This window comes from Danio rerio, chromosome 5 (genome assembly GCF_049306965.1).
Source record: "Danio rerio strain Tuebingen ecotype United States chromosome 5, GRCz12tu, whole genome shotgun sequence".
In the NCBI taxonomy this organism is placed as follows: Eukaryota; Metazoa; Chordata; class Actinopteri; order Cypriniformes; family Danionidae; genus Danio; species Danio rerio.
The window spans coordinates 32352383-32366177 of record NC_133180.1 but is presented as its reverse complement, the minus strand read 5'-3'; the positions used below and the strand labels follow the sequence as shown (position 1 = coordinate 32366177).

At 33.6% G+C, this 13795-nt stretch overlaps 1 protein-coding gene across 4 annotated transcripts in view; it reads left to right on the top strand.

Annotated features, from left to right (window-relative positions):
• The window catches only part of eeig1b (estrogen-induced osteoclastogenesis regulator 1b), a 50542-nt gene that overhangs the window by 24394 nt on the left and 12353 nt on the right, over positions 1–13795 (top strand). For all 4 annotated transcript variants that reach the window (XM_009301552.5, XM_009301551.5, XM_009301550.5 and 1 more), the window contains 2 exon segments: positions 11350–11470; positions 13154–13183. In XM_009301552.5, the coding sequence (XP_009299827.1) occupies positions 11350–11470; positions 13154–13183 (151 nt within the window).

Sequence of the window (13795 nt, the reverse complement as noted above, 5' to 3'; positions counted from 1 at the left end):
TTTCCTTCTGGAGAAAGTCTTATTTGTTTTATTTCAGCTAGAGTAAAAGCTGTTTTAAATATTTTAAACACCAGTTTAAGGTCAAAATTATTAGCCCCTTAGGCAATTTAATACAGAACAAACCATCGTTATACAATAACTTGCCTAATTACCCTAACCTGTCTAGTTAACCTAGGTAAGCCTTTAAATGTCACTTTAAGCTGTATAGAAGTGTCTTGAAAAATATCTAGTCAAATACTATTGACTGTCATCATGGCAAAGATAAAATAAAACAGTTATTAGAAATGAGTTATTAAAACTATCATGTTTAGAAATGTGTTGATAAAAACTTCTCTCCATTAAACACAAAACAGGGAAAAAAATAGGGGGCTAATAATTCAGAGGGGGTAATAATTCTGACTTCAACAACATTTACAAATAAGTTATCTAATCTTTCATGTTAACATTTATTATGAACAGATTAAATAACTGGCTAATCTTTGGGCTTAGAGAGAGGTTGGGAAAACAAAATGTTTTTTGCTGCTGCTAGAAACTTTCTCTAACATTGTAAGTGGACTTCAGGGAAACACAGAAAACTGAAACCATAGATGACTCTTTCAAACCTGTTCATTATACGATCACAAAATCACAGTGTTTACTGCACAAAACTACATGTTCTCAAAAACGTCTTGCCAAAATGACTAATCGACCAAACCCTCTTAAAAAAAACCTTTGCGTAAGATGTTTTCAGAAAAGGCGAAATGGGTCCAAGCAGGGGTTAACAAGTGTTGCTTGTTAGAAAATTCAAAGCTTGTGGCTGTAAAAGCTGTGAGCTATTACTTAGATTATGTTTGCATTTTCCTTGGTCTTCACATGCAGATGTCTTTGACTTCCTCGATCATGTCTCGTCATGTCAGTGGTCGAAGCCTGTTTGCACCTGTCTGCATGCTTTGAAGTTTCTGCATTTCTTTTACAAGTTTGAAATGCAAGAGAAGCTGAAATAAGCACAAGGGTGTATGCTTGTTCTGTTTCTGTTTGTTTTGAGTTTAATCCGGCTCATTGGCACTCACAGGAGTGAGCTTTAATCATCCGTCCGTCATAAGGGACAGATCAGTGCTTTGACAGATCAACCAGAAGTCCAGGTTATGTAATTGTAGATTGGCTTTATTGACACAGCACACCTGCAGGATGGGCTTTAGGTAATCGTGGACACTAACTGTATATTTTCTGTGTGTGTGTGAGGGATATAGAGGGATCAGATACAGATATAACTGAAGAGAGATGTTTGCTTGTTGAATAAAGTTATAATTTTTCATTATTATTTTTTTACTGACACCCAAACTTGAATGGTAGCATAGCATGTACTTGCTCTTCAAAACTGGATAAGCTGCATTTTCTTGTTTACAATGAAATGTGTGCATACAGAGCAATGGCTGTCATGAACTGTCATTTCCTCTCTGAAGTTCATTCCACATGACCACAAGTATGCCTTGCCATGTTTCAGAGTTTGGGTTATATTAGGTGGTTTATGAATGTTGTGACATTTTATGACCTGAACATCACCCTTAGGGCCAAGGGATCAAGACTATTGATCAACAGTGTGGTCGTCTTCTCTTTGCTTTGTCTCTCGTTCTGTTTACTCTGTCAGGGTTGGTTTGGTTAATGTGAAATTGCACAGCTCAGCCCTATAATGCATCATAAGCTACAAGAATTACTTGACTGTCCCTTATTAACTCTTTCAGTTCATAATTTTAGTTTCATAACTAAAAGAGGTTGCAAAAATTCATACTGGGAAATTGAAGAACTTCTGACACAAAGTATGAAATCATAGAAAGAGGAAGCAATACAGTAGAGGAACTGCAATGGTTTGACTTAAAATCATATAAAAAAGCCAAGATATCATTATTACCACCACTAGCTACATTTCCATCCACCTGTTTTTATGCCTATTTTGGATATGTGTATAAAAAATCGGTTGATGGAAACGCCAAGATGCGCATAAGTTTTGAAAATACGCATAAAAAACGTATGCGCATAACTGAGGAGGATAAACTTTTTATTCAATAAGAAAAGATGCGCATAAACTACAATGGAAACACTTTTACCGGACAAATTCCACTATGCGCATTTAAAGAGTCATGTGGTTTTGTTATAAGAGATCATGTGACAATAATGTTTGTGAATGGACAAACCAGCAGGCTGAGCATATTGTAAAACATCTGAAATGTTGTTTTAGTCTTAAAACGCCTTTATCATCTCAGTAGTAGTGTTATTAGATTATTAATGACCTCGGTATCATCTTCTGAGGTGAAAGTCATTTATAAAATGAAGAAAAGATTCACGCAGCTTCTCATACCTTAGTAAATTCTGTTTTTACTGTTGGTATTTGGCACCGGTTAATTAGGAAGTGACTATTTTGTTAGCTATGACTCGTTGAATGGAAACGCTGCTTTATACGCACGTCTTTTATGCGATGTTCCAGTTTTGTATATTAAATTTAATTAGCTTTATTGGATGGAAACATAGCTATAGATGATTTCATATGCTTATAACTATGGAAGCATAGGAGCAGTAGAATAATTCATTTTGAAATGTAATATGCAAAATGGGAATGCAATATGTTAAATGGCAATGTATTTCTGCATTTTAATTAGCATTTTCCAAGACAATTGAGCAATGTTTGGTGCAGAATGAAAATGAAATAATATAACAAGAACAAACCTAATCATTGTTTTGATTTTAAGATGGGAGTCCAAAGGGGATTCATCTTTGTTTATGTTAAGTGTAATGAGGTCTATGTGGATTCACACTTTAATAAGCTTACTACCATTTCATTTATGACTATGGAGAGTTACATAATTAGATCTCGTGATAATATTTGAGCTGTCAAACATGATATAAAGTCAGTTTTTTAGTGCAAATCATTTTACTGCTGTCTCACATGTCCCTGATACTGTGGAGATCAGTCATTTAGACCTTTTATCCACATCGGATTATCATTGTGCAATATATATTTGGACCATCCCATAGGAACATCCCAGAGTTCGTTGCTTTTCTCAAGGGCACGGCAGTAATAGCTCACAGATCATATCTCGTGTGGTTCAATCTAGCTGTTGTGATGTTTAATCACCATGTCACACACACACCACCTAAGCCATTATGATTTAATACAGCAGTAGTGCAGCAATATAGTGATTGAGTTACATTTCCCCCATTGAAGTTGGTTTACTTTATTTTATCCTAATTTTAAAAAGAAATTGCTTCATAATGGAAAGAGTTTGTTTTTGGTCACTTAGTTGTGAAAGAATGGGAATTTGAATAACTTTTGCTTACTTAACAAGTGTTAGAGTAGCTCCTACAACAATGTTGAAAGTTTTTATTGTTGTAAATGTTAACTACTGGCCAGGTTACTCATATACCAGAATATCTTTCCCATCTTGTGTGTGGTTAGTGACAACAGCTTTGAAGTAGGAATGACTGGGAATTTTGGAGGTGTGTGTGTGTGTGTGTGTGTGTGTGTGTGTGTATGTTCTGATTTATGTGGTTTACAAGGTTATACCGTATGCCCTTGTAATTCAAAATGCTTAAAAATCATACTTAATGGGGTCTTTTGACATTCAAATTTTGCCACAAGTTTCCTGTAAGGGTTGGGTTAAGGGATCATACAAGAAGTGTCTTTTTCATGTGGAGAAGAATACTCGTAAACCTTTTGTGCGTGCGTGTATGCGTTTTAATGAGTCCATGTGGAAACAGGGTTAACCTAAACTCCATTTGTTCTGTGAATCAGGGACATTTTGAGTCATGCTGAGTAAATATCATCTGAAGATTTTTAGGACACCACTTTATCACTGCATATCTGTGCCTGTGGGTTGATATGTGTGGGTATGTGTGCCTGTGGGTGTACTGCCATTTAATCATTCAACTTGGTGGCTGATTGTTGTGTCTTTAGTCATATCTAGAAGGACCACATGCAGACATGCATTATTTTCATGTGTCATTGATGCAGAGCATGATTCAATTCAATTCATGTTTATTTATATAGTGCTGTATAATGAATTGAAAATGGTGTTCAGATTGAATTTATATCTATATTTATTAGTTTATTTAATAAGGTTTATTATTATTTAGAGCATTTTTATGGATAAAATAACATGTTATCAGATCTTTATATGATGTGTTTTATAGCCCAAACACTTTAATTCCTTGGTATGAGTATATTTGCTTGATTAACTGGACAATTATTACATCACATTGTTTAACTTTGGTTTTATTTCAATTAAATCACAGATCATGATTTTCCATGACTGATCTTGATTACTATTTTTTTTTTACAAGCAAATAAGCCTATTTGATACTTCATTTTGCTAGAGAACAGAAAAGAATGCTTCTTCAGTGATTACAAATTAGAGGCAACAACTGCACTTTAATTATGATTCGCACTAAGCAGCAAGATACATACATCTTAGCTGGTGAATTAAAATGGATTGGAAAAAAGACTTTCTGAAATTAGTACATAAAACATACTGGTAGAAATCTAAGACAATAGACATATTCAAAATGTATTCTCTTCATGCATATTCACCTTATTCTGCTATGCGAAAGTGCGCTTGTTTTTAAACCCCAGAAAATTGGCAAACTACTTGCTCTACAAACAAGTTTGTTAATGACTACACAAAGTTTATCAATATAATAGGAAAATATCAGCTTGCAACGAGCTGTTTTTAACATCTAAAAATCATTGGAAGTGAATGAGACTGGAAGTCTTGAGCCAAATAGATTCAAATGGCTGTGCCTGCTCTTATGTGAAGAATAAGGTCAGTAGGTCTGCAGGATTAACGACGTTTCCTGGGTTACAGCTGTAAACAAAGCTGCTCTGGTCGTGTTTAATATGCATTGTACCAAAGTCTCTTTAAGGCAAGTCATTTCACTCAGCGGCCATCTTTGAAACACCTCTCGGGCAGTATGCTTGGGCATTCTGTCTGAATGGGGAAACATCAAATTCTCCAAAATTGCTTGTTAAGCTTACGATTGAGTTTCATATTAGGAATCTCCAATAAAGTTAAACAACATCTGTCACTTTAGTTTAATTTCTAAACGTCCAAATCACACAAAATCTGCAGAAACTCACGTCTAGTCTGAGCCCCTCCCCCAGAGTATTGTCAGTCTATTGATGATTGGCTCCTGTACTAGAAGGCAGGCTTTTTTTACCATAAAGTGATCGATGATTGGCTCCTGTACTGGTAGACGGGGCTTTATGCACCATATTGACAGTTATACTTTTCCCCATTCAAAAAGATACGAGTGACATGTCTTGTGTATTCTACAGTCTTTGATCGTACTGAGATAATCTAAGATTATTATGACATTGTTGTACTCATAAATGCCCACACAATAATGTTTAGGATATTCCTCCATTCATTCGTACATTAAGAACAGTAAGTGTGTTTTTCAAACAGCAGCCAACTAATTTAATATTAATATACCATATACATTAAGTATAGATGTTTTCTCAAGCTTTGAAAAAAAAAAAAAACTTTAAGATTAAACCCCAAGTGTTGTCGCCTAAATTAAAAACTGTCAATTTCATAAATATGATCCATTTTTAATGTTGAAATCGCAAAAGTATGACAGGGATGAAGATTCAAGTTTGTTAAAATGCATCTCAAATTTTCAGAATTTATATTTGATTATAATTTATATTATAGGAGAGTAATTTAGGTAAATTAATTCATAATCTTAGGTAAGTAATTCAGGTTATTAAAACCACACACATTGCAACTCAAATTTGATACTGCTTTTCTAAAAAAAACATTTACAACAAAGCTAGATTGTTCTGCAGCATTTGTCTTGACTGAAGCTTATAACAGTGGAAAGAAACAGTGAAATATCAGTAGGATGGTAACATTTTTAGCTCGTCTGTAATCTCTTCTGAATGTCATGCTTGATCATCTGTGCTTTGCTCATGACATTTCTTCTTTCAAATCTTAATGACGAAAAATCCTGCAATACTCTGCAGTCCTCTGTTCTTCAGACCACTAGTGTTTGTGATCCGTATGCGTCATCTGACAGGTGCTTCAGTGTTTCAGAGGAACTTGTGAATGTCTGATGTTACTCAGAACAGGAAGGAAAGACTTTCTCACTCAGATGAACAAAGCAATGGGAAGTAGCCCAGACTCGGAACGAACTCATGGGATCCAGACGTGTGTTTGTCGTTTTGAGTGAGTTTGTCAGTCTTACTCAGCTTCTTAAACTACAGTGACCAGCATAAATGACTACAGATTTTTCAGAAAAAAGAAAAAAAAACAAAACAACTTTCATCTCACTAATACTAAATCAGGTTTATTTGATTCAGATTAGATTAGTCACTTACAAAGCATAAATGGGCATTTCTAACTAGGACAGCATGATTTTGGAAAAATACTGACATTGCAATATTTAGTTTTTTCACGATATGTATCGCAATAATATTGTGGATATAATTCCACAAGCATTCGGAAAGAATTCATAAATTTCCCCTGATTGGGAGGATTTTGGTAGAGGAGTGATGCTGCATAAAATGCACAAAATTATAAAATAAATAAATAAATAAATATATGCTTTACACTTTTCAGTGAAAAACAAGATTGAGAATTTTAATAATCAAATGTTAAATAACACTAGAGTCTTCATTGTATAAAAACATTGTATAATTCAAATGACTTCTCACATTGCCATATTGATGCTGATACGATATATTGTGCTGCTCTATTTCTAACAAAATAATTTAAGATCATTGTTATGTACCACAAATACACTACAATAAGAACACTGCTGGGTTTCTCAAAGTCAATTTGTGTTGAGACAACAAAAAATAATTAAGTTAACTTCTTAGTTTCATCCAATTTAAGTGGATTGAACATGAAAATTGTGATGCTTCAGCTACTTTTAAAATAGTTCTGAAGTAGTTTAAACTAACAGCATACTTAATTTTTGGAGCTTATGTTAGGTGAAAATATAACATTTAATAAAGCACTACGATTTGTGTATTATTTTTCTTATTCTAAAGTATTTAAGCAACCACACTCTACACAATGTTTAATACAAGGTTTTGTAAAAATGGAGCTCTACACACAGTTGAAGTCAGAATTATTATCCCCCTGTTTATTTTTTCCCCAAATTTCTGTTGAACGGAGGGAAGATTTTCAACACATTTCTAAACATAATAGTTTTAATAACTCATTTCTAATACCGGTAAGTAATTTATTTTATCTTTGCCATGATGACAGCACATAATAATTGACTAGATATTTTTCCAAGATACTGGTATTTACCTTAAAGTGACATTTAAAGGCTTAACTAGGTTAAATAGGTTAATGAGGCAGGTTAGGGTAAATAAGCAAGTTATTGTATATTGATGGTTTGTTCTGTGGACTATTAAGAAATATAGCTTAAAGGGGCTTATAATTTTGAACTTAAAATGGTTTTTAAAAAATTAAAAACTGTTTTTATTCTAGCTGAAATAAAACAAATAAAACTTTATCCTTAGGAAAAATATTAACAGACGTACTGTGAAGAATTCCTTGCTCTATTAAACATCATTTGGGAAATATAAAAAAAAAAAATCAAAGGGGGGGCTAATAATTTGACTTTGTGTCAATTGTATGTATATAGCCTACACACACAGAGAGAGAGAGAGAGGGAGAGAGAGAGAGAGAGAGAGAGAGAGAGAGAGAGAGAGAGAGAGAGAGAGAGAGAGAGAGAGAGAGAGAGAGAGAGAGAGAGAGAGAGAGAGAGAGAGAGATGCAGTTTTACTAAACAAAACAGAAATCTTACAAGCTAAAAACAATGAGCTACATTGTAAAAATGCTGGGTTCCTCACAATCAATTTGTTGTGGAACAACATGAAGGAATAAAGTTAACTTGATAGTTTTTACAAATTTAAGTAGATTGAACATAAAACAATTAGAGATGGTTCGATTAGTATATCTGCTGCCAATACAGATTACCGATTCCTCATCATGGTGATCATCCGATACGCATTCTAATGCTTCAAGCTTTATATAACTTTAACATTGCATAAAGCACGTTTTCCCTCCAAGTATGATACTTAAGTGAAGATCTTTCCTTTCCCAAGAGAATAAATGAAGGATGCTGCATATAATCCCTTGAACATGTCTCTTATAACCATTTAGTGTGGATATGTCATTATCAGAAGCAGCTTTGCAAAAAATAATAAATAGACAGGAAAAAAATTGGTAAGAAAAGTGACTAACAATGCAATTTGGAAACATTACAAATAACAAAAGAAGAATTCAAAATGTCTCAATGATGAAAAAGTTTGAAGTGAATATTTGATGCATAAGAAATTAAAATGGATCGTCCCCTGCTTGCAAACCTGTAAACGAACACTTGTGATTGGTTCATAAGATCGACCCGATTAGCGAGTACTGATTGAGTCATACAATGTGATTATGGGCCGGTACTGATGTCCGGTCGATCGATCAGAGCCTCCCAAAAAATAATATTAGGTTGTCTCCCTATAAAAACTCAAAATTGTGTTTTAGCTAATTTTAATTAAGTAGTTTAAACAAACAGCACATGTCTGGCTGCACTTATGTAAATTATTTCTGCATTATCAGACTGTCTAACAGAGTCAAACGTGACCTGTAGCCCACGATCAGCCCATCAGTTGGTGAGTGTGTGTGTTTGTGTGTGTGTGTCTGGGGGGGTTTATTGTAGGGCCAGTCTGTTCAGGGTCACTCTGAAGTAATGGATGTGCCTTTATCCGCACTCATTTTCCCTGGCACGCCGGCGGATATCAGGGACAGATGCCTTGGCTACAAGCCCAGGGTAAATAAAGGACAGGAGGAGGCCATCAAATCTGCCTCCAGGCACAGTCCATGAAGGATAACCGTGTTGCATACAGGCGGGAAAAACCTTAAAGTTAAAGAGCTTTATCTAGTTAGTTAGACTCAACAGTGCTTGGTTTGGTGTTTGCAGTTTCCGCATTAGAGGTCAGATAATGTTCCTATGAAATTGTCAGCTGTGTCTGGATATAAATATATCATTTTGATTTCCTTGTCAGTCAAGGATTGGTGTGTAGTTGCAGGGGAAGATGCTCAGTAACCATTTACTTGAAATTACAATACAGAAATCCAATATTTACGGATCATTTGTGCAAAAGACACTGTCTTTTGTTTTTTGCGTAATATATAGAAGGTGTGGATTATATGAAGTATATTATATGTAGTAAAATATATTTATATTATTAAATTATTATAATAATAAGGTTGTTATTATATTATATATTAAAAAAAACTTTCTGCTCTACCCCTTTGTAATGCAATTCATATAGATTTTTTTTATACATTCTTAGTTCTGCTACATATTTTTTTTATATAGTTTCTTTGTGTTTATGAATTTTTGCTAATAACATTCAGTTTTTAAAGTCTCAAAACTGACTGGGAAATATTGTTATAGTCAAATTATTGTTAAGTTGTGCAGAGTTTTTGCATATTACAGTGTTATAATCATCCAGAACACAAAACTGCTTCATTAAAAAATACTGTAGAACATTTAAAAGGTGTGATTTACATACGACTGAATATGATTAATGTTTTTAAAAAAAAATGTAAATCTAAATGATTTTATGAGAATTAATCTAAACTAAAAAAAATCTAACTATCAAACATTATAAAAAGTTCTTTGATTTTGACAGTTTAGTTTAAACAGAATCTATGATGGTTAAAAGGCCTAAAAGTGTCAAAATATCAACTTACAATGAATTAATAAAATGTTTGATATGTAATTTTTTATTTCAAATTATTACCTAAATTATAAATTATAAAATAATAAATTATAGCCTTTTATTTTAGCTTTTAAAACAAATTCTTGAGGTGCAGCTGATCACAGAGAGTTGGAACAGATTTTCAAATCCTGGTTTCTTTGCAAATCCTGTACTGTGGAAATGTTTAGACAGTACGTGTTAGGCATGTTAATACGTTTCTGTTAATGGATACGGTGGGTAAGGAAAACCACACTCCTATGTCCCATTGCAGTGGGCCTCAAAATCACTGGGATTTGGATCCTATTTTAATGTGAGGAAATATATTTAAAAAAAAAAAAAGAGAGAGACTTGTTGCGTTTCTATCACCCAAACATGACAGTGGGCACACTATATACATATGTACACACAGTTCTGTCCAAACAGCATTCAAAAGTAAATTTTGCATCTTAGGTTACCTAAAAGTATATTTGATTTAAATGATTTACATAATTTATTTTCAAATTAAAAATATTAATTTAAATAATAATAATAAATTATAGTGTTATATTTTAGCTTTTAAAACAAATTCTTGAGGTGCAGCTGATCACAGAGAGTTGGAACAGATTTTTCAATCCTGATTTCTTTGCAAATCCTGTACTGTTTATACGCAATAGACATATTAATATGTTTCTGTTAATCAATATAGTGGGTGGGGAAAACTGCACTCCCACATCACTTTGTGGTGGGCCACAAAATTACTGGGATTTGGATCCTATTAGACGGAGAAAAAAGACAGAGACTTGTTTATATCACTCCAGTATGACAGTGGCTGCACTATACCTACACACATTTCTGTCTAAACGGCTCTCAAAAGTAAATTTTGCATCGTAGGTACTCTTTAACACAGTATTTGTATTGTACAAATAGTAAGCATTTGAATGTTTGAAAAAGAAATCTACAAAACTTTAGTAGATTGAAAAGATAATTTTGCATCATACAGTAGGTGCTCTAACACTGCATTTGTATTGTACAAATAGAAATGAATAGGATGTGTTCGGAAAGTCTCTAACTAATAGGAATTTTACCAACCAAACTTTAGACAATTTCTGAATGTGTTGGGGATGTAAAGAAGCAGTCCTATGCAAAAGAGGATGATGAGGAAGGAATGCAACAAAGTAAAGGAAGGACATATCGACCCACTTTCACCAAAGAGTATGCAGAGATGAAAGGATGAGCATGATAAAGTTTCTTCCCCTGGCCTCTGATATTGTACAGTCTGATATACGTGTTCTGCAGCCACACTCCAGCTTCATTTGTGACCCAAACTCAGCATTGTTCTTTATTGTCCACATTTCCTGTGTAAAGTCCCGTTGTCCCAAAGATGAACTGTTGTGAAGAGATTTGAGCCCCTGTGAATAGACGGCACAATGTTTTCATCACCTATGGCCAAACTTTCACAATGATCTGAGACCTCAGTGAACTGTGCTGTCCGTTTTGTTAATCATCATAGGGTTGATGATTGTGTTGTTTGTTTGATCTCCTCATTAATGTTGAAACTGGCTGACTCTTTAAGGCTGATTTGTAACGATGCTGATCGCTCATTCTCACTTTGTGTCTCTCCACAGGCAGGAGGTTCAGGAGAACTGTGTTCGCTGGCGAAAGAAGTTTTCCTTTGTGTGTAAAATGAGTGCCAGTCCTGCCACAGGGGTCCTGGATCCCTGCATTTGCCGAGTGTCTGTGCGTAAGGTTAGTCTCACTGTTATGCACATAGATCTTCCTCATTTTTGCTCCATGACGATTTTTTTTTCATATGAAGTGATGAATATTATTATAACATTTTTGACGGTTCATGCTATGAACAACTGGCAATGTGGTCTTTGTCTTAACCATTTTATGCATCATAGATAAAAATTGTTTTGCATAATTTTTTACACTTTTTGCAAAAAAATAAAAAATAAATAAATAAATATAGTCTTTAGCATAATTGAATACAACCCATTTTTAAAAATGAATATTTTTATGCATTTGCAGGTAATACATTTTGATGCATTTGAATAAAGCAGTTTAATTAAACAGCTATATATTTATTAAAATAATGGTTTAGTCACCGAACATCTTTATAAATAGAAAAATAATACATTTTAATTCAAACTAAATAGTGGCCAAAAATTACAAACAAAAATTTCAACTACATTTTATCTTTTTTTTCCCTTCTCTTATTTTTTCTTTATATTTTTCCCTAACATACAGTATACATTTTTGGACTGTTATCGAAAGTTATTTTGTTAGATTAGCTCCAGATTTACAATAAAATAATATTGTAAAGCATGCTAAAGAAAATGTGAATTTAAAAGAGAGATTTTGTAAGGGGTGTACTCCTATATGCTGAACACTGTAAATAAATAAATTCACAACGAAAGCCACTAAATTATTCTGTTTATCTATTTTACACCACGTGGGTTTTATGCTGTACTCTTTACTGATACTTTTGGATTCTTAGTAATCAGTTACACTAATGTTCTGGACAAAATGTTTTATTATCTTTGAATACAAAAGATAAGTAACAAAATACACAGTTGAATACAACTTGTAATTTAAGTCCTAAAATCTGGGTCCAGGACAAAGATAAAACAAACCAAATGAAGATTTATACAGAAAAGGTTGTCGAAGCAAATATTAAACTTAAATGAAATAAAGTGTTCTAAACAATTTATGACCTTCTTGAAGTTTAAATCTATGTAAATACAAAATCCCCCTCTGGCATATTTACACTACCGGTCAATATTTTGGGGTCAGTGGGATTTTTAAATGTTTTAAAATAAGCTTCTCCTGCTCACCAAGACTGCGTTTATTTAATTAAAAATTGTAAAATTGTGAAATGTTATTGCACTAAAAAATAAATGTTCAAAGTATTTATAAATTAATTTTATAATTTATACCAGTGATTTTTTTTTTTTACATTTAATAAATGCCACCACAGAATAACCTTATTTAAATTATTAAATAAAATTAATAATAAAAAAAACTAGTGTAGTGTAAGTGCCTTTAGTTGACACTTTCCAGATTACTCTCCTCATGCTAATTTTCCTATGTAATTGAGGCAAATTCTGTGCATTCCCAGCAAAATCTTTGTGCATTCTCTCCACCTGGCGGAAAATCACTTATATTTGTGCATTTACATTGACTCAGTGGTGAATCGACACACGTAAATACCTAAATTTGCATTTGGTGTGAACCAGCATTGCCCTTAATAACAGGCTAATCATGGAGTTAATCAGTGAGTTAAGGTTTATATATACTCCATACAGGCTGTCTGCTATCTCATTTTTTCTTTGCTCTCGTTACCCTTTACTCCCTTTGCCTTAGTGTCACCACGCCAATGGCAAACATATTGCATAACAACTAATCTCTTTGTTTTTTGCCTTCCAGGAACTAAAAGGTGGAAAGGCTTTTTCAAAGGTAAGATCTTTCCACCCATATCATCACTTCCATGACATGTCTTTTACTTCTTTCTCTCCATATGATTGTTTCTTTATCATGAACCGTCTCTGAGGAATCATCACAGATTTCTCTCTCACGCTCTCTTACAGAAGGCAGTTTTTATCTCTGAGTCTTATATGTTTATAAACACAAAGCACTTGTGAGTTTCATTTATACACGCATATTTGCATACTGAAGTCAGAAACCTTCAGGGCATTGCATGTACAGGAAGTACAGCAAAAGCAAATATGAAGAATGTAATGCAGTGGGAGGTTAGTATTAGAAATTCAGAGTTCTCGTCTGTGCCTGTAAAATGTTTTTTTTTTTTTTTTCCTTTAGAATCCAGAAAGCACACTGCCATCAGACATTGGCTGTAACAATCTTTAATAATTGTACAAAAATTCAGTCAATCAGTGATGACAATAAAAAGCTGAACAAGTGTTTTTAGTAATTACAGTTCAGCCTGTCACGATTATGTCAACAAAGGAAACAAGACATTCTCTAAATGGTCAAAGGCCCTTAGTTTCATTACACTGCTGATGCATGCATATATACGTGTACATGCATGCACAAACACACACACATATTTAG